The sequence below is a fragment of the Leiobunum rupestre genome, chromosome 5 (genome assembly GCF_980474605.1).
Source record: "Leiobunum rupestre chromosome 5, qqLeiRupe1.1.hap1, whole genome shotgun sequence".
NCBI lineage: Eukaryota > Metazoa > Arthropoda > Arachnida > Opiliones > Sclerosomatidae > Leiobunum > Leiobunum rupestre.
In genome coordinates, this window is record NC_143388.1 from 23,394,580 (window position 1) to 23,419,782 (window position 25,203).

At 43.0% G+C, this 25,203-nt stretch overlaps 3 protein-coding genes across 3 annotated transcripts; 2 read left to right on the forward strand and 1 right to left on the reverse strand.

Moving 5' to 3' along the window:
- Nucleotides 1–9,076: 9,076 nt before the first annotated feature.
- LOC149943852 (uncharacterized) lies at nucleotides 9,077–15,358 on the forward strand. Its single transcript, XM_090176225.1, has 4 exons — nucleotides 9,077–9,373; nucleotides 13,748–13,910; nucleotides 14,875–15,119; nucleotides 15,182–15,358. Exons 1-4 carry the CDS (start codon nucleotides 9,077–9,079, stop codon nucleotides 15,356–15,358), a joined length of 882 nt encoding a protein of 293 aa, XP_090032351.1.
- A 4,934-nt stretch (nucleotides 15,359–20,292) lies between these two features.
- LOC149943853 (uncharacterized) lies at nucleotides 20,293–21,680 on the forward strand. Its single transcript, XM_090175643.1, has 2 exons — nucleotides 20,293–20,783; nucleotides 21,511–21,680. Exons 1-2 carry the CDS (start codon nucleotides 20,313–20,315, stop codon nucleotides 21,625–21,627), a joined length of 588 nt encoding a protein of 195 aa, XP_090031769.1. The 5' UTR covers nucleotides 20,293–20,312; the 3' UTR covers nucleotides 21,628–21,680.
- A 39-nt stretch (nucleotides 21,681–21,719) lies between these two features.
- On the reverse strand, nucleotides 21,720–23,676 carry LOC149943854 (26S proteasome non-ATPase regulatory subunit 5). The gene is made up of 6 exons (XM_090175642.1): nucleotides 23,446–23,676; nucleotides 23,211–23,355; nucleotides 22,905–23,150; nucleotides 22,598–22,847; nucleotides 22,228–22,529; nucleotides 21,720–22,165 (listed from the first exon to the last, which is right to left on the reverse strand). Exons 1-6 carry the CDS (start codon nucleotides 23,622–23,624, stop codon nucleotides 21,764–21,766), a joined length of 1,524 nt encoding a protein of 507 aa, XP_090031768.1. The 5' UTR covers nucleotides 23,625–23,676; the 3' UTR covers nucleotides 21,720–21,763.
- Nucleotides 23,677–25,203: the final 1,527 nt, after the last annotated feature.

Consider the following 25,203-nt stretch of genomic DNA (forward strand, 5'->3'; position numbering starts at 1 on the left):
AACCGGTTACCGATGTGACCCCAGATCCAGAACCGGCCACCGCCACACCTACAGTCGCGGTTGTAAATTTAAAACCGGTTACCGATGTGACCCCAGATCCAGAACCGGCCACCGCCACACCTACAGTCGCGGTTGTAAATTTAAAACCGGTTACCGATGTGACCCCAGATCCAGAACCGGCCACCGCCACACCTACAGTCGCGGTTGTAAATTTAAAACCGGTTACCGATGTGACCCCAGATCCAGAACCGGCCACCGCCACACCTACAGTCGCGGTTGTAAATTTAAAACCGGTTACCGATGTGACCCCAGATCCAGAACCGGCCACCGCCACACCTACAGTCGCGGTTGTAAATTTAAAACCGGTTACCGATGTGACCCCAGATCCAGAACCGGCCACCGCCACACCTACAGTCGCGGTTGTAAATTTAAAACCGGTTACCGATGTGACCCCAGATCCAGAACCGGCCACCGCCACACCTACAGTCGCGGTTGTAAATTTAAAACCGGTTACCGATGTGACCCCAGATCCAGAACCGGCCACCGCCACACCTACAGTCGCGGTTGTAAATTTAAAACCGGTTACCGATGTGACCCCAGATCCAGAACCGGCCACCGCCACACCTACAGTCGCGGTTGTAAATTTAAAACCGGTTACCGATGTGACCCCAGATCCAGAACCGGCCACCGCCACACCTACAGTCGCGGTTGTAAATTTAAAACCGGTTACCGATGTGACCCCAGATCCAGAACCGGCCACCGCCACACCTACAGTCGCGGTTGTAAATTTAAAACCGGTTACCGATGTGACCCCAGATCCAGAACCGGCCACCGCCACACCTACAGTCGCGGTTGTAAATTTAAAACCGGTTACCGATGTGACCCCAGATCCAGAACCGGCCACCGCCACACCTACAGTCGCGGTTGTAAATTTAAAACCGGTTACCGATGTGACCCCAGATCCAGAACCGGCCACCGCCACACCTACAGTCGCGGTTGTAAATTTAAAACCGGTTACCGATGTGACCCCAGATCCAGAACCGGCCACCGCCACACCTACAGTCGCGGTTGTAAATTTAAAACCGGTTACCGATGTGACCCCAGATCCAGAACCGGCCACCGCCACACCTACAGTCGCGGTTGTAAATTTAAAACCGGTTACCGATGTGACCCCAGATCCAGAACCGGCCACCGCCACACCTACAGTCGCGGTTGTAAATTTAAAACCGGTTACCGATGTGACCCCAGATTCAGAACCGGCCACCGCCACACCTACAGTCGCGGTTGTAAATTTAAAACCGGTTACCGATGTGACCCCAGATCCAGAACCGGCCACCGCCACACCTACAGTCGCGGTTGTAAATTTAAAACCGGTTACCGATGTGACCCCAGATTCAGAACCGGCCACCGCCACACCTACAGTCGCGGTTGTAAATTTAAAACCGGTTACCGATGTGACCCCAGATTCAGAACCGGCCACCGCCACACCTACAGTCGCGGTTGTAAATTTAAAACCGGTTACCGATGTGACCCCAGATCCAGAACCGGCCACCGCCACACCTACAGTCGCGGTTGTAAATTTAAAACCGGTTACCGATGTGACCCCAGATCCAGAACCGGCCACCGCCACACCTACAGTCGCGGTTGTAAATTTAAAACCGGTTACCGATGTGACCCCAGATTCAGAACCGGCCACCGCCACACCTACAGTCGCGGTTGTAAATTTAAAACCGGTTACCGATGTGACCCCAGATCCAGAACCGGCCACCGCCACACCTACAGTCGCGGTTGTAAATTTAAAACCGGTTACCGATGTGACCCCAGATTCAGAACCGGCCACCGCCACACCTACAGTCGCGGTTGTAAATTTAAAACCGGTTACCGATGTGACCCCAGATCCAGAACCGGCCACCGCCACACCTACAGTCGCGGTTGTAAATTTAAAACCGGTTACCGATGTGACCCCAGATCCAGAACCGGCCACCGCCACACCTACAGTCGCGGTTGTAAATTTAAAACCGGTTACCGATGTGACCCCAGATCCAGAACCGGCCACCGCCACACCTACAGTCGCGGTTGTAAATTTAAAACCGGTTACCGATGTGACCCCAGATCCAGAACCGGCCACCGCCACACCTACAGTCGCGGTTGTAAATTTAAAACCGGTTACCGATGTGACCCCAGATTCAGAACCGGCCACCGCCACACCTACAGTCGCGGTTGTAAATTTAAAACCGGTTACCGATGTGACCCCAGATCCAGAACCGGCCACCGCCACACCTACAGTCGCGGTTGTAAATTTAAAACCGGTTACCGATGTGACCCCAGATCCAGAACCGGCCACCGCCACACCTACAGTCGCGGTTGTAAATTTAAAACCGGTTACCGATGTGACCCCAGATTCAGAACCGGCCACCGCCACACCTACAGTCGCGGTTGTAAATTTAAAACCGGTTACCGATGTGACCCCAGATCCAGAACCGGCCACCGCCACACCTACAGTCGCGGTTGTAAATTTAAAACCGGTTACCGATGTGACCCCAGATTCAGAACCGGCCACCGCCACACCTACAGTCGCGGTTGTAAATTTAAAACCGGTTACCGATGTGACCCCAGATCCAGAACCGGCCACCGCCACACCTACAGTCGCGGTTGTAAATTTAAAACCGGTTACCGATGTGACCCCAGATCCAGAACCGGCCACCGCCACACCTACAGTCGCGGTTGTAAATTTAAAACCGGTTACCGATGTGACCCCAGATCCAGAACCGGCCACCGCCACACCTACAGTCGCGGTTGTAAATTTAAAACCGGTTACCGATGTGACCCCAGATCCAGAACCGGCCACCGCCACACCTACAGTCGCGGTTGTAAATTTAAAACCGGTTACCGATGTGACCCCAGATCCAGAACCGGCCACCGCCACACCTACAGTCGCGGTTGTAAATTTAAAACCGGTTACCGATGTGACCCCAGATCCAGAACCGGCCACCGCCACACCTACAGTCGCGGTTGTAAATTTAAAACCGGTTACCGATGTGACCCCAGATCCAGAACCGGCCACCGCCACACCTACAGTCGCGGTTGTAAATTTAAAACCGGTTACCGATGTGACCCCAGATCCAGAACCGGCCACCGCCACACCTACAGTCGCGGTTGTAAATTTAAAACCGGTTACCGATGTGACCCCAGATCCAGAACCGGCCACCGCCACACCTACAGTCGCGGTTGTAAATTTAAAACCGGTTACCGATGTGACCCCAGATCCAGAACCGGCCACCGCCACACCTACAGTCGCGGTTGTAAATTTAAAACCGGTTACCGATGTGACCCCAGATCCAGAACCGGCCACCGCCACACCTACAGTCGCGGTTGTAAATTTAAAACCGGTTACCGATGTGACCCCAGATCCAGAACCGGCCACCGCCACACCTACAGTCGCGGTTGTAAATTTAAAACCGGTTACCGATGTGACCCCAGATCCAGAACCGGCCACCGCCACACCTACAGTCGCGGTTGTAAATTTAAAACCGGTTACCGATGTGACCCCAGATCCAGAACCGGCCACCGCCACACCTACAGTCGCGGTTGTAAATTTAAAACCGGTTACCGATGTGACCCCAGATTCAGAACCGGCCACCGCCACACCTACAGTCGCGGTTGTAAATTTAAAACCGGTTACCGATGTGACCCCAGATCCAGAACCGGCCACCGCCACACCTACAGTCGCGGTTGTAAATTTAAAACCGGTTACCGATGTGACCCCAGATTCAGAACCGGCCACCGCCACACCTACAGTCGCGGTTGTAAATTTAAAACCGGTTACCGATGTGACCCCAGATTCAGAACCGGCCACCGCCACACCTACAGTCGCGGTTGTAAATTTAAAACCGGTTACCGATGTGACCCCAGATCCAGAACCGGCCACCGCCACACCTACAGTCGCGGTTGTAAATTTAAAACCGGTTACCGATGTGACCCCAGATCCAGAACCGGCCACCGCCACACCTACAGTCGCGGTTGTAAATTTAAAACCGGTTACCGATGTGACCCCAGATCCAGAACCGGCCACCGCCACACCTACAGTCGCGGTTGTAAATTTAAAACCGGTTACCGATGTGACCCCAGATCCAGAACCGGCCACCGCCACACCTACAGTCGCGGTTGTAAATTTAAAACCGGTTACCGATGTGACCCCAGATCCAGAACCGGCCACCGCCACACCTACAGTCGCGGTTGTAAATTTAAAACCGGTTACCGATGTGACCCCAGATCCAGAACCGGCCACCGCCACACCTACAGTCGCGGTTGTAAATTTAAAACCGGTTACCGATGTGACCCCAGATCCAGAACCGGCCACCGCCACACCTACAGTCGCGGTTGTAAATTTAAAACCGGTTACCGATGTGACCCCAGATTCAGAACCGGCCACCGCCACACCTACAGTCGCGGTTGTAAATTTAAAACCGGTTACCGATGTGACCCCAGATCCAGAACCGGCCACCGCCACACCTACAGTCGCGGTTGTAAATTTAAAACTGGTTACCGATGTGACCCCAGATTCAGAACCGGCCACCGCCACACCTACAGTCGCGGTTGTAAATTTAAAACCGGTTACCGATGTGACCCCAGATCCAGAACCGGCCACCGCCACACCTACAGTCGCGGTTGTAAATTTAAAACCGGTTACCGATGTGACCCCAGATTCAGAACCGGCCACCGCCACACCTACAGTCGCGGTTGTAAATTTAAAACCGGTTACCGATGTGACCCCAGATTCAGAACCGGCCACCGCCACACCTACAGTCGCGGTTGTAAATTTAAAACCGGTTACCGATGTGACCCCAGATCCAGAACCGGCCACCGCCACACCTACAGTCGCGGTTGTAAATTTAAAACCGGTTACCGATGTGACCCCAGATCCAGAACCGGCCACCGCCACACCTACAGTCGCGGTTGTAAATTTAAAACCGGTTACCGATGTGACCCCAGATCCAGAACCGGCCACCGCCACACCTACAGTCGCGGTTGTAAATTTAAAACCGGTTACCGATGTGACCCCAGATTCAGAACCGGCCACCGCCACACCTACAGTCGCGGTTGTAAATTTAAAACCGGTTACCGATGTGACCCCAGATCCAGAACCGGCCACCGCCACACCTACAGTCGCGGTTGTAAATTTAAAACCGGTTACCGATGTGACCCCAGATCCAGAACCGGCCACCGCCACACCTACAGTCGCGGTTGTAAATTTAAAACCGGTTACCGATGTGACCCCAGATTCAGAACCGGCCACCGCCACACCTACAGTCGCGGTTGTAAATTTAAAACCGGTTACCGATGTGACCCCAGATCCAGAACCGGCCACCGCCACACCTACAGTCGCGGTTGTAAATTTAAAACCGGTTACCGATGTGACCCCAGATCCAGAACCGGCCACCGCCACACCTACAGTCGCGGTTGTAAATTTAAAACCGGTTACCGATGTGACCCCAGATCCAGAACCGGCCACCGCCACACCTACAGTCGCGGTTGTAAATTTAAAACCGGTTACCGATGTGACCCCAGATCCAGAACCGGCCACCGCCACACCTACAGTCGCGGTTGTAAATTTAAAACCGGTTACCGATGTGACCCCAGATTCAGAACCGGCCACCGCCACACCTACAGTCGCGGTTGTAAATTTAAAACCGGTTACCGATGTGACCCCAGATCCAGAACCGGCCACCGCCACACCTACAGTCGCGGTTGTAAATTTAAAACCGGTTACCGATGTGACCCCAGATCCAGAACCGGCCACCGCCACACCTACAGTCGCGGTTGTAAATTTAAAACCGGTTACCGATGTGACCCCAGATCCAGAACCGGCCACCGCCACACCTACAGTCGCGGTTGTAAATTTAAAACCGGTTACCGATGTGACCCCAGATCCAGAACCGGCCACCGCCACACCTACAGTCGCGGTTGTAAATTTAAAACCGGTTACCGATGTGACCCCAGATTCAGAACCGGCCACCGCCACACCTACAGTCGCGGTTGTAAATTTAAAACCGGTTACCGATGTGACCCCAGATCCAGAACCGGCCACCGCCACACCTACAGTCGCGGTTGTAAATTTAAAACCGGTTACCGATGTGACCCCAGATCCAGAACCGGCCACCGCCACACCTACAGTCGCGGTTGTAAATTTAAAACCGGTTACCGATGTGACCCCAGATTCAGAACCGGCCACCGCCACACCTACAGTCGCGGTTGTAAATTTAAAACCGGTTACCGATGTGACCCCAGATTCAGAACCGGCCACCGCCACACCTACAGTCGCGGTTGTAAATTTAAAACCGGTTACCGATGTGACCCCAGATCCAGAACCGGCCACCGCCACACCTACAGTCGCGGTTGTAAATTTAAAACCGGTTACCGATGTGACCCCAGATCCAGAACCGGCCACCGCCACACCTACAGTCGCGGTTGTAAATTTAAAACCGGTTACCGATGTGACCCCAGATCCAGAACCGGCCACCGCCACACCTACAGTCGCGGTTGTAAATTTAAAACCGGTTACCGATGTGACCCCAGATTCAGAACCGGCCACCGCCACACCTACAGTCGCGGTTGTAAATTTAAAACCGGTTACCGATGTGACCCCAGATCCAGAACCGGCCACCGCCACACCTACAGTCGCGGTTGTAAATTTAAAACCGGTTACCGATGTGACCCCAGATCCAGAACCGGCCACCGCCACACCTACAGTCGCGGTTGTAAATTTAAAACCGGTTACCGATGTGACCCCAGATCCAGAACCGGCCACCGCCACACCTACAGTCGCGGTTGTAAATTTAAAACCGGTTACCGATGTGACCCCAGATCCAGAACCGGCCACCGCCACACCTACAGTCGCGGTTGTAAATTTAAAACCGGTTACCGATGTGACCCCAGATTCAGAACCGGCCACCGCCACACCTACAGTCGCGGTTGTAAATTTAAAACCGGTTACCGATGTGACCCCAGATCCAGAACCGGCCACCGCCACACCTACAGTCGCGGTTGTAAATTTAAAACCGGTTACCGATGTGACCCCAGATCCAGAACCGGCCACCGCCACACCTACAGTCGCGGTTGTAAATTTAAAACCGGTTACCGATGTGACCCCAGATCCAGAACCGGCCACCGCCACACCTACAGTCGCGGTTGTAAATTTAAAACCGGTTACCGATGTGACCCCAGATCCAGAACCGGCCACCGCCACACCTACAGTCGCGGTTGTAAATTTAAAACCGGTTACCGATGTGACCCCAGATTCAGAACCGGCCACCGCCACACCTACAGTCGCGGTTGTAAATTTAAAACCGGTTACCGATGTGACCCCAGATCCAGAACCGGCCACCGCCACACCTACAGTCGCGGTTGTAAATTTAAAACCGGTTACCGATGTGACCCCAGATCCAGAACCGGCCACCGCCACACCTACAGTCGCGGTTGTAAATTTAAAACCGGTTACCGATGTGACCCCAGATCCAGAACCGGCCACCGCCACACCTACAGTCGCGGTTGTAAATTTAAAACCGGTTACCGATGTGACCCCAGATCCAGAACCGGCCACCGCCACACCTACAGTCGCGGTTGTAAATTTAAAACCGGTTACCGATGTGACCCCAGATCCAGAACCGGCCACCGCCACACCTACAGTCGCGGTTGTAAATTTAAAACCGGTTACCGATGTGACCCCAGATCCAGAACCGGCCACCGCCACACCTACAGTCGCGGTTGTAAATTTAAAACCGGTTACCGATGTGACCCCAGATTCAGAACCGGCCACCGCCACACCTACAGTCGCGGTTGTAAATTTAAAACCGGTTACCGATGTGACCCCAGATCCAGAACCGGCCACCGCCACACCTACAGTCGCGGTTGTAAATTTAAAACCGGTTACCGATGTGACCCCAGATCCAGAACCGGCCACCGCCACACCTACAGTCGCGGTTGTAAATTTAAAACCGGTTACCGATGTGACCCCAGATCCAGAACCGACCACCGCCACAAGATAATATTAAGAATATTAATGTAAATAAAAATATGCCTTTGTTTTACAAACGCGTATTTACCGATCTTTTTCTTTCTTAAATTTTCAAAAAGATAAACGAAAGTTTCTGGTTTCGCTGAACAAACTGACCCTGGCATATTTAAACTTCAATAAACTAAGCAAAAAAATTGAAAGAATAACACATTTAATTTTTGCCTCGTCCAAAATGCGTAAGTATCAAAGAAATAAGCCGTTTAGTTTTTGCGTAGTCAAAAACGCATCTTTAAATCGCGCGTGAGAAGTCTGGCAGTGCTGTCAACAGGGACCTGGAAGGCTATTCTGTAAAATTCAAAAATGGCAAAAATAATATCGATCCCTAAAAAATGGCAATGCGCGAGTGGAGAATGGGGGGATCTCGAAATATCAAACTATCGATTGTGTAAGTTCAATTTTCAGCAGTGGCAGCTGGGAGCAACAAACACAAGGAGAACGCAGCTAGCCTTTAAACACGCTAACGCAGTGTTGTGTACAAATTTCATTGGACGAGCCTTTACGCTGAACGTTTTACGGACGGGGAAAATAATTTCAAAATTATCCCTTTCCGACGGCAGCAGGCGCTATAGCGTCTAACCAATGAAAAAATATTCGCAAGAAAATGCACGACTTTTGACGGGTTGCGTTCTCCTTGTGTGTGAGGTGCTTTATCCGGTATTTTAGTCAAATCATAAACTAAATGCTTAAGCGTACTACAAATATCTGTTTATTTTTGATGCACAAAGCTTAAATTGGCACCATCGAAGCATTTCATTAAAATTGCTTACGTCGGCATGACATTTCGATAGCAGCCTCTTCAGTTTTGATTTATACAGAATAGCCTCCCTGTTACAGGTTTTTTAGAAAGATACGCCTCTCATAGCGAAGCGACTTTACACTCTCTAACGCCAGCTGGTTATTTTCTACACTGGTTTGTTGAATCGTTTGTTGCTTCAAACAGGGCTAAAACATAAGTCACTTGGTGCGCAGAGTTTCCAGTTTGGGGGCGAAATAATTTAAAAAATGTTGAAATACATATCCGATTACGCGTTGAAAATATTGACCAATGGCCAACTTTTGGTCTCTCGACACAGCTCCTCATTAGCAGCCAAGCAGCTTGTTCAAAGCGAGGCCAAGGATTTAAACGCCAGGAGAGAGAATTGGCAACAAAGAGTGCGTTTAGCCACCGCTTATCGCGCCTTTGACACCTATGGATTGTGCGAAGGAATTAGAAATCACTTAACGGCGCTGGCCCCATCTAGGGACGTCAAAGAAAGCGACGTTATGCTGGTCATTCCTTCAGGGTTGCATTGGAATGAAGTAATTATTCAATTTTACTTCATACATTAACTTTGGCATTGTGGACCAAAAACGCTGTTTACAATGAAAGAAGTATATAGCACTTGGGAAGTGTTCTATTCTTCTAGCTATATATACTGGTAATAATATTACGAGGTGTTTATTTGGACGGTCCCAGCATTTGTTTTTACAGTTAATGATCACCGGACTGCCCCTATTTACCAGTTTAGTTGATTTTCTAGTAGAGTTGTTTGTCAGAAAATAATCCAGAAAATTAGCCTAATATTGTTCGCAAATTTAAATTTGGCGGCATTTTCACCTCATTTTTTCGAATACAAAAGTAAAACTAAACGTCCAGAATAGTCTAGAATAAAAACCCTTAAGGGGGAAGACTATAGTAAAAACCTCTTTTTCGTTCAAGCTGAACGTTTTAGTTTTAACAATTACACAATCGAATTATATTATTATTAATAGGCTGAACCTTCCTCTACACATCAATAATTATTTTATAAGTTAAAAAAAAACAGTTCAGCTTGAAATAGCGCGAAACTAAACAATGGCCACTGTAGTATTCCCCCTTAAAAAGTAAAATATGTTTCAATTTTCCGGAAATTTTTCCGCATTTAATTTTTCCGGAAAATTAACAACTCTGTAGTATAATTTTACTAAGCTAAGCAGTGGTATCCATCCTTTATAAGTCAGTTGCAGGCTAAGAAAGACAAAATATATAGTACAGTCGGCGTAAGGATACCTCAGACCATTTCCGGCCAGTCAACCGCGCGAAATTTGAATTTGACCACTTTACGGTCAATTTAAAATTTCGTGATTTTCATCGTCTTTTCGCGCCATCTAGGAACCGAAATTGGAATCTATTTTTTAATTTCATGTTGTCCTGAGTTTAATTACTGAATACAGCCGAATTATTTTGCTAAAGAAGGTTCGATAATGGAAGCTCCAAATATTTTAAATAGCCCAAGAGGTTACTATAAAAAGCACGATAAAGGTTTATTGTTAACAAGTAAAGAGAAAAACATAATTTTAAACGTCTATAGCTCATTAAGACAACGTAAGCCTCACTCAAGAAACCGTGGTAACTATTTTAATGGAAACTGCCGATTTAACTGGTAAGACGTAGAAATAAATTTACAAAATTAAATAATTATACCTACTATTTTAAATTTAAGAATGATAGGAATGCCTTATCTTTTAAATTTGCTCGCCACCACTATTATGAAATTTAAAAATAAAGATTCCAATTTTGGTTTCTAGATGGCCCTAAAAGACGACGGAAAGAGCAAAATTCAAATTTGACCGTAAAGTGGCCAAATTCAAATTTCGCGCGGTGGAATGACCGGAAACGATCTGAGGCATCCTTGCGCCGATTGTACTATATATTTTGTCTTTCTTAGCCTGCAACTGACTATAGTTATTTCATCTTCTTTCGGCAATGACTACAGAAATCACTTTACCAGAACGGACAGAAAAATAGGCGCACCAGTTGGTTGCTATTCAGTGGTATGTGTGGCAACCCTGTTTTCTAGTTGTTCAAGGTTGAACAACTATTTTCAAGGCAAATCCGTAAACATTATCACTAACCTTGAGCAATTTATTGAGTAGTCTATTATATTTTCTAGGTCGCACATATCGCTTCGCATTCAATGGACCGTGTTTAATGCACTTCCACTACAACAAAATAACCCGCAATTATCGTGCCCCCTCAAAATGTGCGGGAAATCTGGCTCGAGACTATAACACTGAATAGAGAAACTAAGCCTAATCATTAAAAATTTCAAAACGAGTTGCAAAGCAACGGAAAGCGTATTATATAATCCTTTACAATGCAGTCCATAGGTGGTTCCTTTTAACTTAACGTTGCGTATATACTAATCTCCACCACTCTCCCCCTATTCGGCTTTCCGTTGCTTTGCAACTCGTTTTGAAATTTTTAATATTTAGGATTAGTTTCTCTATTCGAGCCAGATTTCCCGCACGGAACTGACGAGTCCCAAATAGGACGAAACCGGTCTACCGTTGGAATTTCTGGCTATTTTATTTAATTTAATTTAGTTTTTCACTCGAAGATCTATTTGGTCCGAGTTACGCATCTTTTTGTTTGCACGAAGACCTATCGGTACGAGCTATTAGTAAGTTTTTAAATTTCTTCAAATTTGTTTAGGCTTTAGCTTTATTATCCCTTTTCATAATGGACTAATCTAGTTATTCGCGTATTATATACTCCTTTACAATGCAGTCCATAGGTGGTTCCTTTTAACAAGACTTAAATATAGTTTATGCTAGCTAGGAGCAACAAACACAACACCCCACACAAGGAGAACGCAACCCGTCAAAAGTCGTGGATTTTCTTGTGTACGTTTTTCATTGGCTAGACGCTTTAGCGCCTGCTGCCGTCTTAAGGGGAAAATTCGCGAATTGTCTTCCCCCCCGCCCGTAAAACGTTCAGCGTAAAGGCTCGTGACGCTCGTCCAATGAAATTCGTACACAACCCTTCGTTAGCGTGTTTAAAGGCTGGCTGCGTTCTCCTTGTGTTTGTTGCTCCTAGATGCTAACGTCTATTGGCGGTCATAGTGAAACGTCACTTCTACGCCACGAGTTACGCATCCGATATATCTAAACAAGAAGGCCAATGTTACTTTATAGAAACTTTAGAATGGCAGATTATGATCCTTGAACAGCCGATTCAGGTGGCTTCAATCCACTCAGATGTCACCGTACATCACTCTCGAAAACATTGATAAGAACAGGTTACTAGACGAATTTCTAGCTACGACTCTGTACGGAATACACTCAATTCGCCCGTATAATAATAATAATAATAATAATAATAATAATAATAATAATAAAATAATAATAAGCTTGGATAATACAGAAAGCACCATCTAGCGACTTTTAATGCCGGGTTAAATTCCGTCGGAGGGTGGTGGAAAGACCTTCATAACTCGCTTTATACCATGTGAGCCAACAGCTCCCTACACTTACTATTACCGTTAACCTCTACCATTTTTTATGGAAAGGGGAAAATGAAGAGCTCGTTGAGCCAGTAAGGAAAGAAATTGCAAACTCTACACAAAAGGAGTTTTTCCGAGTTTTCACCCAGTGCCACAAGCTCGGATCGAATTCCAGACATAACACGATACTTCGATTATACTTCCAGACATAACACGATACTTCGATTATACTTCCAGACATAACACGATACTTCGATTATACTTCGAGACATAACACGATACTTCGAATATTCTTCGAGACATAACACGATACTTCGAATATACTTCCAGACATAACACGATACTTCGATTATACTTCCAGACATAACACGATACTTCGATTATACTTCCAGACGTAACACGATACTTCGATTATACTTCCAGACGTAACACGATACTTCGATTATACTTCCAGACATAACACGATACTTCGATTATACTTCCAGACGTAACACGATACTTCGAATATTCTTCCAGACATAACACGATACTTCGATTATACTTCCAGACATAACACGATACTTCGAATATTCTTCCAGACATAACACGATACTTCGAATATACTTCCAGATATAACATGATACTACGAATATTCTCCCAAATTTTATATTTCACAATAATACGCGGAATATTCTTCATATTTTAGCCACGTTCACACTAGACACTTTGGAAACGTTTTAAAACGGTTTCGAAGGTGGAATTGTAAACTTTTGGTGTCAAATGTATTTATCGTATGCCTATTAATACAGTGGACATCGAAAATGTTTAATTTTATCTTTCGAAACCGTTTGAAAACGTTTCCAAAGTGTCTAGTGTGAACGCGGCCATTTTCTTACACTATAAACGATATTACCCTAAACTTGAATGTATTACACGGTCGAGACCTAAATTTCATTTGTAATACCGCTATATCTGTAATTCTCGAGGTACTTCCCACAAACCACCTGCGAGCCTGCAATATACAGATACACAGTTTCGGAAGTACATGTATGTTAAGGTACAACAGGATATAGTCGTAGCTATCTTGGAAGGGACCTTGTTTAACATTGGAAAACCGGTTTTATACATATAAGTTATTTCTTGCAAGTCTAAACCCAGTTTTTGAGTGTATTTTGCAAAATTGGCTTTCAAAGATTTATAAAAGCGAGGATAAAAGTTTAAACGTGTCGCCCTAATACTCTGACCTTGATAGTGTAGAGTAATTATCTCCATTTGTTCCAGAACAGACGAAAAGTATCCACCGAGGGTGGGATCGATTTTCCCTCCGAAATGGTTTTATTATCGCGCATGATTTCCAACCCGTCAGTATCTCTATTTCAAATGAAATGACATATTACGCGAAAGAAGGTTATATTGCACGATCTATTGGCCGTTGATGTAATTTTCGTAGGTGACGCCAACCAACCTGGTGGGTTTGAACTCCGACAACCAGTTGGTGGAAGGGAAGGGCAAGGTGGATATTTCTGCAGTTTGCATTCATCGAGGAGTTTACCAGAGCCGACCCGACGTCAGATCCGTCATGCATACCCATATGCCCTACGCCGCGGCGCTCTGTAAGTCAATAAAAATAACATTTATCCTTTTCTTATAGATAAAGTTAAGAATTCCGAAGACGCAGAGTGCGTTAGACTTTTTGCAATGCATATCTTAAGACAAGTAGGGTCAGAAACGATTAGACCAGGAATTCATTCAGGGACAATTTAGGTGGTCGCGTGCCCTTTTAATTAACTTAAATTTCCAAGGGGAGGGTGCGCGGGTGAAGGTCAAGGTGACGGGCCCCTAAAATGTTTGCTAGATTGCTTATAGCGGTTCTTTTTCGTCTCGATCAGGCTGATCGCTTGAGCTACTCCCACCGACCTCAATACATTGGTAATATTTTACTTGCCTTAAAGTCCCTACTCTGTCGAAAACCTCGGTCGGTGTCCTCAGGGCGATCAATGCTGTCGGGTATCAAGATGTTATTGCGGTCACTTGTGCCATTTCGCGAAATAGTCTTTATCTCAGATTGACTGCTTATTATCACCATGAAAAGGTGTGGCGAATTGGGAGCTTCTCGCGTTGATTGGCTTTTCGGAATCACGTGATTATTAACTTATCAAACACGTGGTTTCGCGAAGACAACAGATGGCAGACAACTCACCTTTAGCTTTGAGTCCCAAAAGTTGCTACCACCTAGAAGCGCTTTTAGAAGCATTTTTGTAAACTTTTTTTACACCTTTTCATATTTTAACATATTTTTGTTCAGAAGAAAATATGTTTATCATAATTTACGATGAGACGGTGAACGAGTGAAATATGAGACTAGTATATGAATAGCGAAACGGCGTGCCCTGTTTCAAATATATCGCGGTTCCCGTTAATAAGCTTTGGAAATCTCAACCGATAGGTTCGTAGAGCTACAGAAAGCAGCAGAATACCACATCCATCGTACCATCCAGGTACTGCACTAGAACCGCCACTTGCTTTAAGAAAATGCCTTGGTACCACAATAAACCCATTAACGTATCTTTGTAACAGCCTCCCTGAAAGACCCAACTCTTCACATGGTTCATCAGAATTCCTGCCGATTTTTCAACCGCATAGCCTACGATAGACAATACGGGGGCCTCGCGCGAGCTTTCGCCGAAGGACAACGATTGAGTCAAGTACTTGATAAGAATGACGCCATGTTGATGGGCAGTCACGGAGCTTTGACAGTGGGCAGGTCCATAGCCATTGCCTTTGACCTGATGTACTATTTGGAAAGAGCCGCTGCTGTCCAAGTACGTTAACGTTAACTTCATTTGTCCAGTTGTTGGTAAACATACGTATTTTTGGCTTTAAGGTATTAGCCTGGTCCACAGGAAGAGAGATCGAAATGATTCCGCCGGAAGTGGCCAAGAAAGCGGAGGAGATGTTTTGGAAGGAAGCTGATATCTACGCCGAGGCCCATTTGGAAGCGGCTAGACGAAAATTATTTACGTCCAATAAAGAATTCTTTCCCAAGAAATTATTTAACTAGGTTTCTATTTTGGCCAAGAATGTATTTATTTGCTTTTAGGGAGACCACTTTCAAGCTAACATTATTAATTTGTCATAATGATACCGAGGAAAAGAACCCCGCGCTGCTTTTGTTTGGGGGATGACGAAAGTATCGCCATCTCTGTCGTACCTTGGAAGTTCATTTTCTTAAATGTTCAGGCCTTTTTTATATATAATGTAGGCACCCATGTAAATAATTATAGAAAACGGTTATTGATTCATCGAGTCTTTTTCATTTCCCCTAACACCAGAGTTCAACGAATTTAGCTCGCATTACATATTAGAGCAAGCTGTCAATTAAAGGATCTACGTTTCGAAAGGTAAATAAACCATTTATTTACAACGTTCTTAGTACTTTATAGGATGATTTGTTTTATAATAAATACTTTTTACCTCTCCGAGGGGACAAAGTCCCCTAGGAGGGGTTATACAACGACCGTGTCTGTCTGTGGGTCTGTGGGTGATATTCTGAATAAATTAAAATTGGTCGTTTCGTCTCAATTATTTTAATTATAATTAAAATTTTATACCGGGTGGGATAGAAATGGATTAATATTTTTAACAAATAACTCTAAATTGCGGAGATATATCTTTAAGGGTTATCTCGAGAAATTAATACCACTAGGGACAATTCTACCGAGGAGAGGTATATTTTGGCTTGCCAACTTGTTACCTCTCCGAGGGGACAAAGTCTCCTAGGAGGGGTTATACAACGACCGTGTCTGTCTGTGGGTGGGTCTGTGGGTGGGTCTGTGGGTGTGTCTGTCTGTCAGGACTGCGAACGCGTTCGCATTTTCGGTGCAAAGTGTAATCACTGCGTACGCAGTTTCTCAAAGGGTTGGCAAAACCACCGTGTGACGGTGAGCGTTAACGGATGCATTTGCGGTTTGGTTTGGATGGTGTTTTTTCGCTCACCGTCGTGACGGTTGGTGTATTACGGTTTTTGTAATGTTTATGCGTAGGTTGTGAGTGTTGAATTTGTTGTGTTTGTGTTCTGATGGATGTGCATGTTGAGTCTGTTGTGTTTATATGGGCGTTTTCTCTCCAACGTCTTCTTAATGACTTTGGGACGGACCGAGTGCTGAGTGTAATGCTACCTCTCAACGTCCAATGGCAGGGTTTCCACCAGTTGTACACGGTATTCGTCTTAGTATCAATTTGCGATCGCATCGGGCGGGATTTGAACCCGAGACCTCCTGATTGACAGGCGGACGTTCTACCACAGAACCACCGACACTTGTTACGCCTTATTGAAAATTAGACCTTCAGCTTTATCGGAAGCGTATTTAATAGAGTACGAAATTTTGGTTTAATTGAAATAGAATTGAAATTGAAATTATTGCATCGAAGAAATTCTAATTTAGCGTTTCTCTATTGATTAAAAACAAATGCGCCACCCAGGTTTCGAACCCAGACCATTCGGCTTGGCAGTCGAGCGCTCTACCACAGAACCACCGATAGCTGCTTAGATTCACTGAAATTAAGACAGGCATCGTAAGCATAATAGGTAATAAAGTCTTTTTTTATTAATGAATTTATGAAGGCCTAATCTGGTATTTTTTAAAGGTTAAATCTTGTTTTAGCGCAGTCAGCCGAGATTAGAGGGTTAAAGGGTAGACCCTGTGGGTGGTCCACTTTCTTAACGACCTATATATAGTTCTGTTAATTCAAAGGAGATAATTTAACGTTAATTGCTTTAAGAGGTGGCGGTTAGTCAAGTGGCTCTCTGTGCTTTGTTGATGGTAAGGTTTTTGCTTCTTGTAAATACATTTGGTGTGGATATTTGGATATCTACGATTTCTAACGCAGTCAATGATTTCTTGGGTGTGCGAGTCATTATATGATATTGGAAATTGGACGGCATTGGTCTTTTTCATGTGGTATGCGTCACAACGTCAACAGGAAGTGAACGAGTCGTCCACTACCAGATATCTACGGTATCTTCATCAAGGGCGAGTGTTGAAATAAAATGAGCGTTAAAGATGCGGCAAGTATTTCGTAAGCGAGTAATTCCAAAAAGCCTCTGTAGATATTTCTTTCATTAAAATTTGCTTCGTATTATATTTAACTGATAAACTTGTTCTGTAAAAGGGTTTAATTCAATTGTGCATTGTTATAGTACGTCTAACTTACTGTTGTAACTACTTAACTTATGATATTCTGAATAAATTAAAATTGGTCGTTTCGTCTCAATTATTTTAATTATAATTAAAATTTTATACCGGGTGGGATAGAAATGGATTAATATTTTTAACAAATAACTCTAAATTGCGGAGATATATCTTTAAGGGTTATCTCGAGAAATTAATACCACTAGGGACAATTCTACCGAGGAGAGGTATATTTTGGCTTGCCAACTTGTTACCTCTCCGAGGGGACAAAGTCTCCTAGGAGGGGTTATACAACGACCGTGTCTGTCTGTGGGTGGGTCTGTGGGTGTGTCTGTCTGTCAGGACTGCGAACGCGTTCGCATTTTCGGTGCAAAGTGTAATCACTGCGTACGCAGTTTCTCAAAGGGTTGGCAAAACCACCGTGTGACGGTGAGCGTTAACGGATGCATTTGCGGTTTGGTTTGGATGGTGTTTTTTCGCTCACCGTCGTGACGGTTTGGTGTATTACGGTTTTTGTAATGTTTATGCGTAGGTTGTGAGTGTTGAATTTGTTGTGTTTGTGTACTGATGGATGTGCATGTTGAGTCTGTTGTGTTTATATGGGCGTTTTCTCTCCAACTTCTTCTTAATGACTTTGGGACGGACCGAGTGCTGAGTGTAATGCTACCTCTCAACGTCCAATGGCAGGGTTTCCACCAGTTGTACACGGTATTCGTCTTAGTATCAATTTGCGATCGCATCGGGCGGGATTTGAACCCGAGACCTCCTGATTGACAGGCGGACGTTCTACCACAGAACCACCGACACTTGTTACGCCTTATTGAAAATTAGACCTTCAGCTTTATCGGAAGCGTATTTAATAGAGTACGAAATTTTGGTTTAATTGAAATAGAATTGAAATTGAAATTATTGCATCGAAGAAATTCTAATTTAGCGTTTCTCTATTGATTAAAAACAAATGCGCCACCCAAGTTTCGAACCCAGACCATTCGGCTTGGCAGTCGAGCGCTCTACCACAGAACCACCGATAGCTGCTTAGATTCACTGAAATTAAGACAGGCATCGTAAGCATAATAGGTAATAAAGTCTTTTTTTATTAATGAATTTATGAAGGCCTAATCTGGTATTTTTTAAAGGTTAAATCTTGTTTTAGCGCAGTCAGCCGAGATTAGAGGGTTAAAGGGTAGACCCTGTGGGTGGTCCACTTTCTTAACGACCTATATATAGTTCTGTTAATTCAAAGGAGATAATTTAACGTTAATTGCTTTAAGAGGTGGCGGTTAGTCAAGTGGCTCTCTGTGCTTTGTTGATGGTAAGGTTTTTGCTTCTTGTAAATACATTTGGTGTGGATATTTGGATATCTACGATTTCTAACGCAGTCAATGATTTCTTGGGTGTGCGAGTCATTATATGATATTGGAAATTGGACGGCATTGGTCTTTTTCATGTGGTATGCGTCACAACGTCAACAGGAAGTGAACGAGTCGTCCACTACCAGATATCTACGGTATCTTCATCAAGGGCGAGTGTTGAAATAAAATGAGCGTTAAAGATACGGCAAGTATTTCGTAAGCGAGTAATTCCAAAAAGCCTCTGTAGATATTTCTTTCATTAAAATTTGCTTCGTATTATATTTAACTGATAAACTTGTTCTGTAAAAGGGTTTAATTCAATTGTGCATTGTTATAGTACGTCTAACTTACTGTTGTAACTACTTAACTTATGATATTCTGAATAAATTAAAATTGGTCGTTTCGTCTCAATTATTTTAATTATAATTAAAATTTTATACCGGGCGGGATAGAAATGGGTTAATATTTTTAACAAATAACTCTAAATTGCGGAGATATATCTTTAAGGGTTATCTCGAGAAATTAATACCACTAGGGACAATTCTACCGAGGAGAGGTATATTTTGGCTTGCCAACTTGTTTATTGTTACTTTATTATTTAAATAAGTGAGTTTCTGGTATTTTTGGCTGTCAACATCAATAAACTTAGGAAGGTTTATGCTTCGATATCGGTTTCTAAAACACTTTTAGTGTCCTCTGGCTTACCCCCTTTGTAATCTCTTATGTTATGCAAGGAAATATAAGTTACCTAGCTATAGTGCATTTAATAAAATAAGTTGTTTATATCACGTACTATATGTAACTAACACCTCGTTTTCAATATTTCGTAGTAGTTCAGCTCACCTCTGAAAATTTTAGCTATGTAACTAAATGTAAATAAAGTTTATTACGCTTTTACTATATGATCTTTGTCTTGCTTCTCGAACTTTACAACATTTCCGTTAGGCCTAGACCTGTCACGCGAACACAGTTTTAGTTAAATTCTTTTATTTAGAATTTCTCACACTAGCCTGAAAAAATATATAATTTTGTTTAAGTAGCGACGAACTTGAGACCACCATTTCATTTTGGAATTTTAGGATAAATAGTTTTAGTTAGATGCGGTGGAGATGGCGTTATTGTCGTACGTACGCCAACGAAAAGCACAGGCTAAAGTTACGGTTTTAATCGGCAAGCACCGAAATATTATAAAAATTAGTCTAGTTATTTTAATGTATTTTAGTTTCCATGGAGCCAATTTTTTTCTGAGTTCCAGCGGGAAGTGGATAAACGCTATCGGCAACGCGCGAGAGAGTGATTTTGAATCTTGGGTACGAGTTTAAATTATCTAGGGTGCTGCCGTCTACTATTTACTTTTGCTACTATTGATTTGGAAAACAAAGGTAGAAAAATCTCAAACTCGTCTGCTTCGTCCGTTTTAAAAATAACGAAAGCACGGTTTATACTCTAAGGTTTATAGAAACTAAAAGGAATGAACATGGGAGATAATTCGGATATAAACGATCCGAAGCAAAAAGCCATGGAAGATCTTAGACGAGAATACGAAGTACTGCGGGATTTGTATTATAAATTGCTAGAACGACACGCTGCCGCTCAAAATTTCATTGACAAAGTGTGTGTTCATTTTGGAACCTCGCCTTTGTCTACGGTAAAAGCAGATTTGGACCCAAACAATGCATTGAATAAATTTTTGGCACCAAATGTGTATAAACCCGAAGATTTTGAAAGTGTATCCAATTTTCAACGCTCAACTGATAACATTTTAAATAGCCAAAATCAAAGTGTTTCAAATGTGACAGAAACTCAGAATGCTAGTCAAGATACAACTGAAAGCAATTCCATATATGATAAGAGTGGGAGTTTTTGCTTATTAGAATCGCAAGGAAGTTCGGATACTTTGACTCAATTTAATTCAAGTCTATCACATTCAATTGAAAATCTTGTAAGTACCATTTTTTTGGGTATGGGGTTGTTACTTCTTTATGATTTCACACTAACAAGGAGACGACCCGAGGTGTAACACACCGATTTTGTTCAAACTCGGGGGTTTGGTAGACCTTCATGTAACTTGAAACACCCTAAAGGGAAATGTCTCCATAGGCAACCGTTTTGCCATGGCAACCAAAAATGTTTTTGACAATTCAAAATGTAAATTTTCCTACTGAATATAACATGGAAATCTGACCAAATGTAAGGGTACCCCTGTAAATATTTTAATCAACTTCGAACTTTTTCATAATTTTCTTTTTTATATTTTCTATTTTTAGCATTTTCAAAAATTAAAATTTTCCCATGTTATTTTCTATAGGAAAATTTCCATTTTGTGTTGTCAAAAACATTTTTGGTTGCCATGGCCAAACGGTTGCCTATGGAGACATTTCCCTTTAGGGTGTTTCAAGTTACATGAAGGTCTACCAAACACCTGAGTTTGAACAAAATCGGTGTGTTACACCTCGGGTCGTCTCCTTGTAAGTTCAAGTCTGTTGGGCATATTCTAGGAGCGAATAAAGGTAGAATGTATCATAAATAACATTAACGCAAAAACTATGCATTAGTTTACTGGAGCTAAGCAAAATTTAAAAATAATGTTACTTTTTTATTGGGATTTTCATCAGTAAATCGTTATTCAAGTAACACGCTAGCCTTAAAATAACTTTTGTTTACAACAGCCTGAAGAAGAACAACTACTTGTTCTGTCTGAAGCATTACTAAGGACCAGAGCAGTTGCAGAAGAGCTACAAATCCAATCATTATTATTAGTGAAAAAAGTGGCCAAATTATGCTGAAACAACTTATTTAAGCATTTTTAATACTTTACCATCATTTTACGCGCTATTTAACAATTGATAAAATTTAACTTATTAACATTGGTCCTTTAGCAAAATAAATGTATACATAATGACAATGTTTCATTAAATTTAATTAAGATGCTTGTTCAAAAGATATTTCTGCTGAGGAACCGATGTAAAATGGCCCATCTTTACAGAAATCGGTTATTTTCTGCATGGTATCTGCTTCAAATATAGTACTTGCGGTACTAGATTTAGCTAACGCAACTGAAATTGCGTATTTGGATTCTTTTCCCCGCTTTTCACTCTCCGTTGAACGGTCTAGTAAATATTCAACGAATCCGGGACTGGCAGCCATTAGCCTCTGTCCCCATTCTCTGGTAGCAACGTGCTTAATAGCCGATAGAGCTGAACAACGGACATCTATAAACGGGATTCTTGCTAGGGACAATAACATTCGCAACGTTCCTCCAAATGAAAATTTACGGAACCATTTCTCAACTATGTCATCAATTTCAGATGTGACAGATTGTTCCTGTAAAATAATATAAAAATGTAGAAAATATCTAAACTTGAAAATTGTAGGCAAATTCTTACGTCAATAAAAAGCAAATTTGAAATTGCTTCTAAAGCTCTAGGTTTTATGTCTTCACTTCCGTTTTCAGCTTGACGACCAATTGCGTGCATAGTGTCACTAACGCTCAACCCTGGAATTTTATCCAACATCATTTTGCCTTCATTTTTAGTTCCAATTATACCGATAGTTTCAATTGCCACCCCTCGAAGAGTTGGATCGCCAGATTCAACAGCAGATAAGGTGTAATGCAAAACATCTGAGTATTCTTTAGCTAATAGATTAGGGTTTTGTTGACCTAAATTGCCAAAGAATTTTAATAAACCTACAAAAATAGGGAATATATTGTTATTATGAATACCAAAACAATGAAATTTAAACATCATTACAGACCTGGGAAAAGAAATGTTGCCATAGAATCATCAGATGAATCCAACAGAATGTTACGAAATTTTTCAATCACTCCTTGATGTTCCAGAAATACTAATCCGTGATTTGTGAGAGCAAGTTTCGTTAGAATTTCTATGCAATTAAGTTGCAACAAAATGTCATCAGATTCTAACTCTGATAAGATTTGCATAGAATATTCTGAAGCAATTAAAGGTAGAGCAGTCGGTTGGTCGCATGAGATTGTGATTAAAACCTAAATGTTTATAAAATTAGATAATGGAACATCAGAAGTACATCCTAAATATCTTACATCGTAAACCCGCATTCTTTTAGTTTCATTTCCCCTAGCCAATATTTCATCAAGAACATTTTTGACAGGAGGATTTAGCAAAGTGGATATACCTTCTGGTATTCTACTCAGTGATGTAAGGATCGAGATGCTGAATTTTGCCACCGAGATATTTGAATCCCCAAGAAGTTTGGCAGTGTTACAAATTACATCAAGGTGTTGAATGAATTCTGATAATTCAGTTTCATTCTTCGTACACCTTTCGAGCTTTGGAAGACAAGTATTTATTATTATTGTAATCATTACCAAATTGCATTTGTAAAATACCTCTCGGAGAGTTATTTCCCTAACTTTGGGGTTGTTATGATTTAAGCCTTGCATGATAATACTTTGAAAGTGCGAGAGCATTAAAGCTGGGGATAAGCATCGCAAGAGTTTCTTAATTAAGTCGCTAACGGCTTCACTTGTGAAACTGTAAATCGATGAAGAGTTAATAACCTACGTGTAGAAGTGTTACAGCTTGCAGTATGATGACTTTCAAAATATCTAAGCCTTTGCTTACCTGGCGGAATGCAAGCGTTTAAAAAGCTTCACGGCGTCAATATTATTTTGTAGCGTTTCCGCGACTTGTGTATAATTTGTAGCATTAACTAAATTTATAATTTCTGTACATAAATTTTCAGAAACAATCGGAGATTGAAGTAAGTCCGTTAAACGGGCTGCTAGTTGTTCCTTCACCATTTTCACGTGCTAATGAGATTTCGTCTGCTTGTTCCATAGCAGCAACAGGGGTGCGTCAAAATTCTAAGAAGGATTTCTTCTCTTCTTGAGAAGAGTTCTTCGTGAAAATTTGTCTTCCCGTATGAACTCGCTAAAAAGCGTCAAATGTAAAAAGTAAAAACATTGTTCTAAAGATGGCGGTTTATGAGAATCCCACGTAAACTAAATCTCTGACAGTAAATGTTAATTTACACGATTTCACGACAATATATAAATCTATAAAACACTTTATTTATATCATACTGTTTATTTTCTTCAGCATCAAGTAAACTGACTAGAATATTAGCTGCCATTAGGCGAAAACTATTCGCTAGATTTGGAGTAAATTTTTGGAAAAAGCGAGCAACTTCAAAATACAGTTTGGCTATTATTGTATGGAAGAAGTTGGTAGTTTGGGGTAAAAGGTGTACTCTTTTCGTCCCAAAGCGAGCGAATAGTTTTGGCCTATTGTTATTTATAATTTCCCCCTTTTTGATTAAGTGAGAATGCGTGTACCATTTCCCGCTCTTGGGTGCTCCGATATCGCCCAAAACCAATCTGCAGATTTCGACAGATCAACGGATCGAAATCGAGATTGGAGGAAATTTTTGCGCGTTCCTTTTCGATTTTTTGGCAAAATGGCGGACCAATACGCGAAAATTCAAATTACTAGCAGACGCAAATCCACAAAGCGCGGAAATATGTTAATGGATGTTCTATTTCAGGCTTGGAAATAAGCGGTGGTCACTGGGTCAAAGACCAGTTTATTAATTGCTTGGACCAGTTTTTTATTCAAAAGCTAGGGGTTCACTGGTCCAGTGTCCAGTTTATTAATTCAAAATTATCTACCATATTATTAACCAACTGGTCTACGTGACCACTTAAATAATTCAAGAGTTGGGAGCCACTGGCCAAATAGACCAGTTTAGAAATAAACCTTATTTCCAAGCCTGTTCCATTTGCGTTTTTGCCGGGAGTAGTAGCATACTCCTGTAATCCCGAGCTTCTGGGAGGCAGAGTTTGTGAATGGCCTTTTGAGGACGACCACCGATCCGCAACGGGTGGTTGGAATACTTCCCCCACGGGTGTCACCCCTATCTCCAAGTGTCCCCCCGTTGGCGTGGCCTTTACACATATCACACCCCTGATTAATCGCATAGCGGTTAGTGGAATGTATTGTCCCATCTACTCTAAAATACAAAAATGTGGTTCTACTCTAGTCGACTGGGGCGAGATCTATGACGTTAGAGACAGATTCGGAGTGAATCTCGAGCAATCAAATATAACCATAAGTCTATAATATAGTTCCATAAGTTTGTCACTTTGGGGAATATTTTACTGAGTAAAACTTTTGCATGTGAAGAATAAGAAGTGTCACACTTACGTAAAATCTTATACACTTATGGTATAACCAATTTACCGCCACGTTTTAAAATTCTAGTTTCGAACCACAAGCAGACGATATTTTATCTATATTTTTCGAGATCGAATTCGACATTAACTCGTATTTCGAAAGAAATTCTCGATCGAAATATTTGCAGAATTAAAGTTTCCGGGTGTT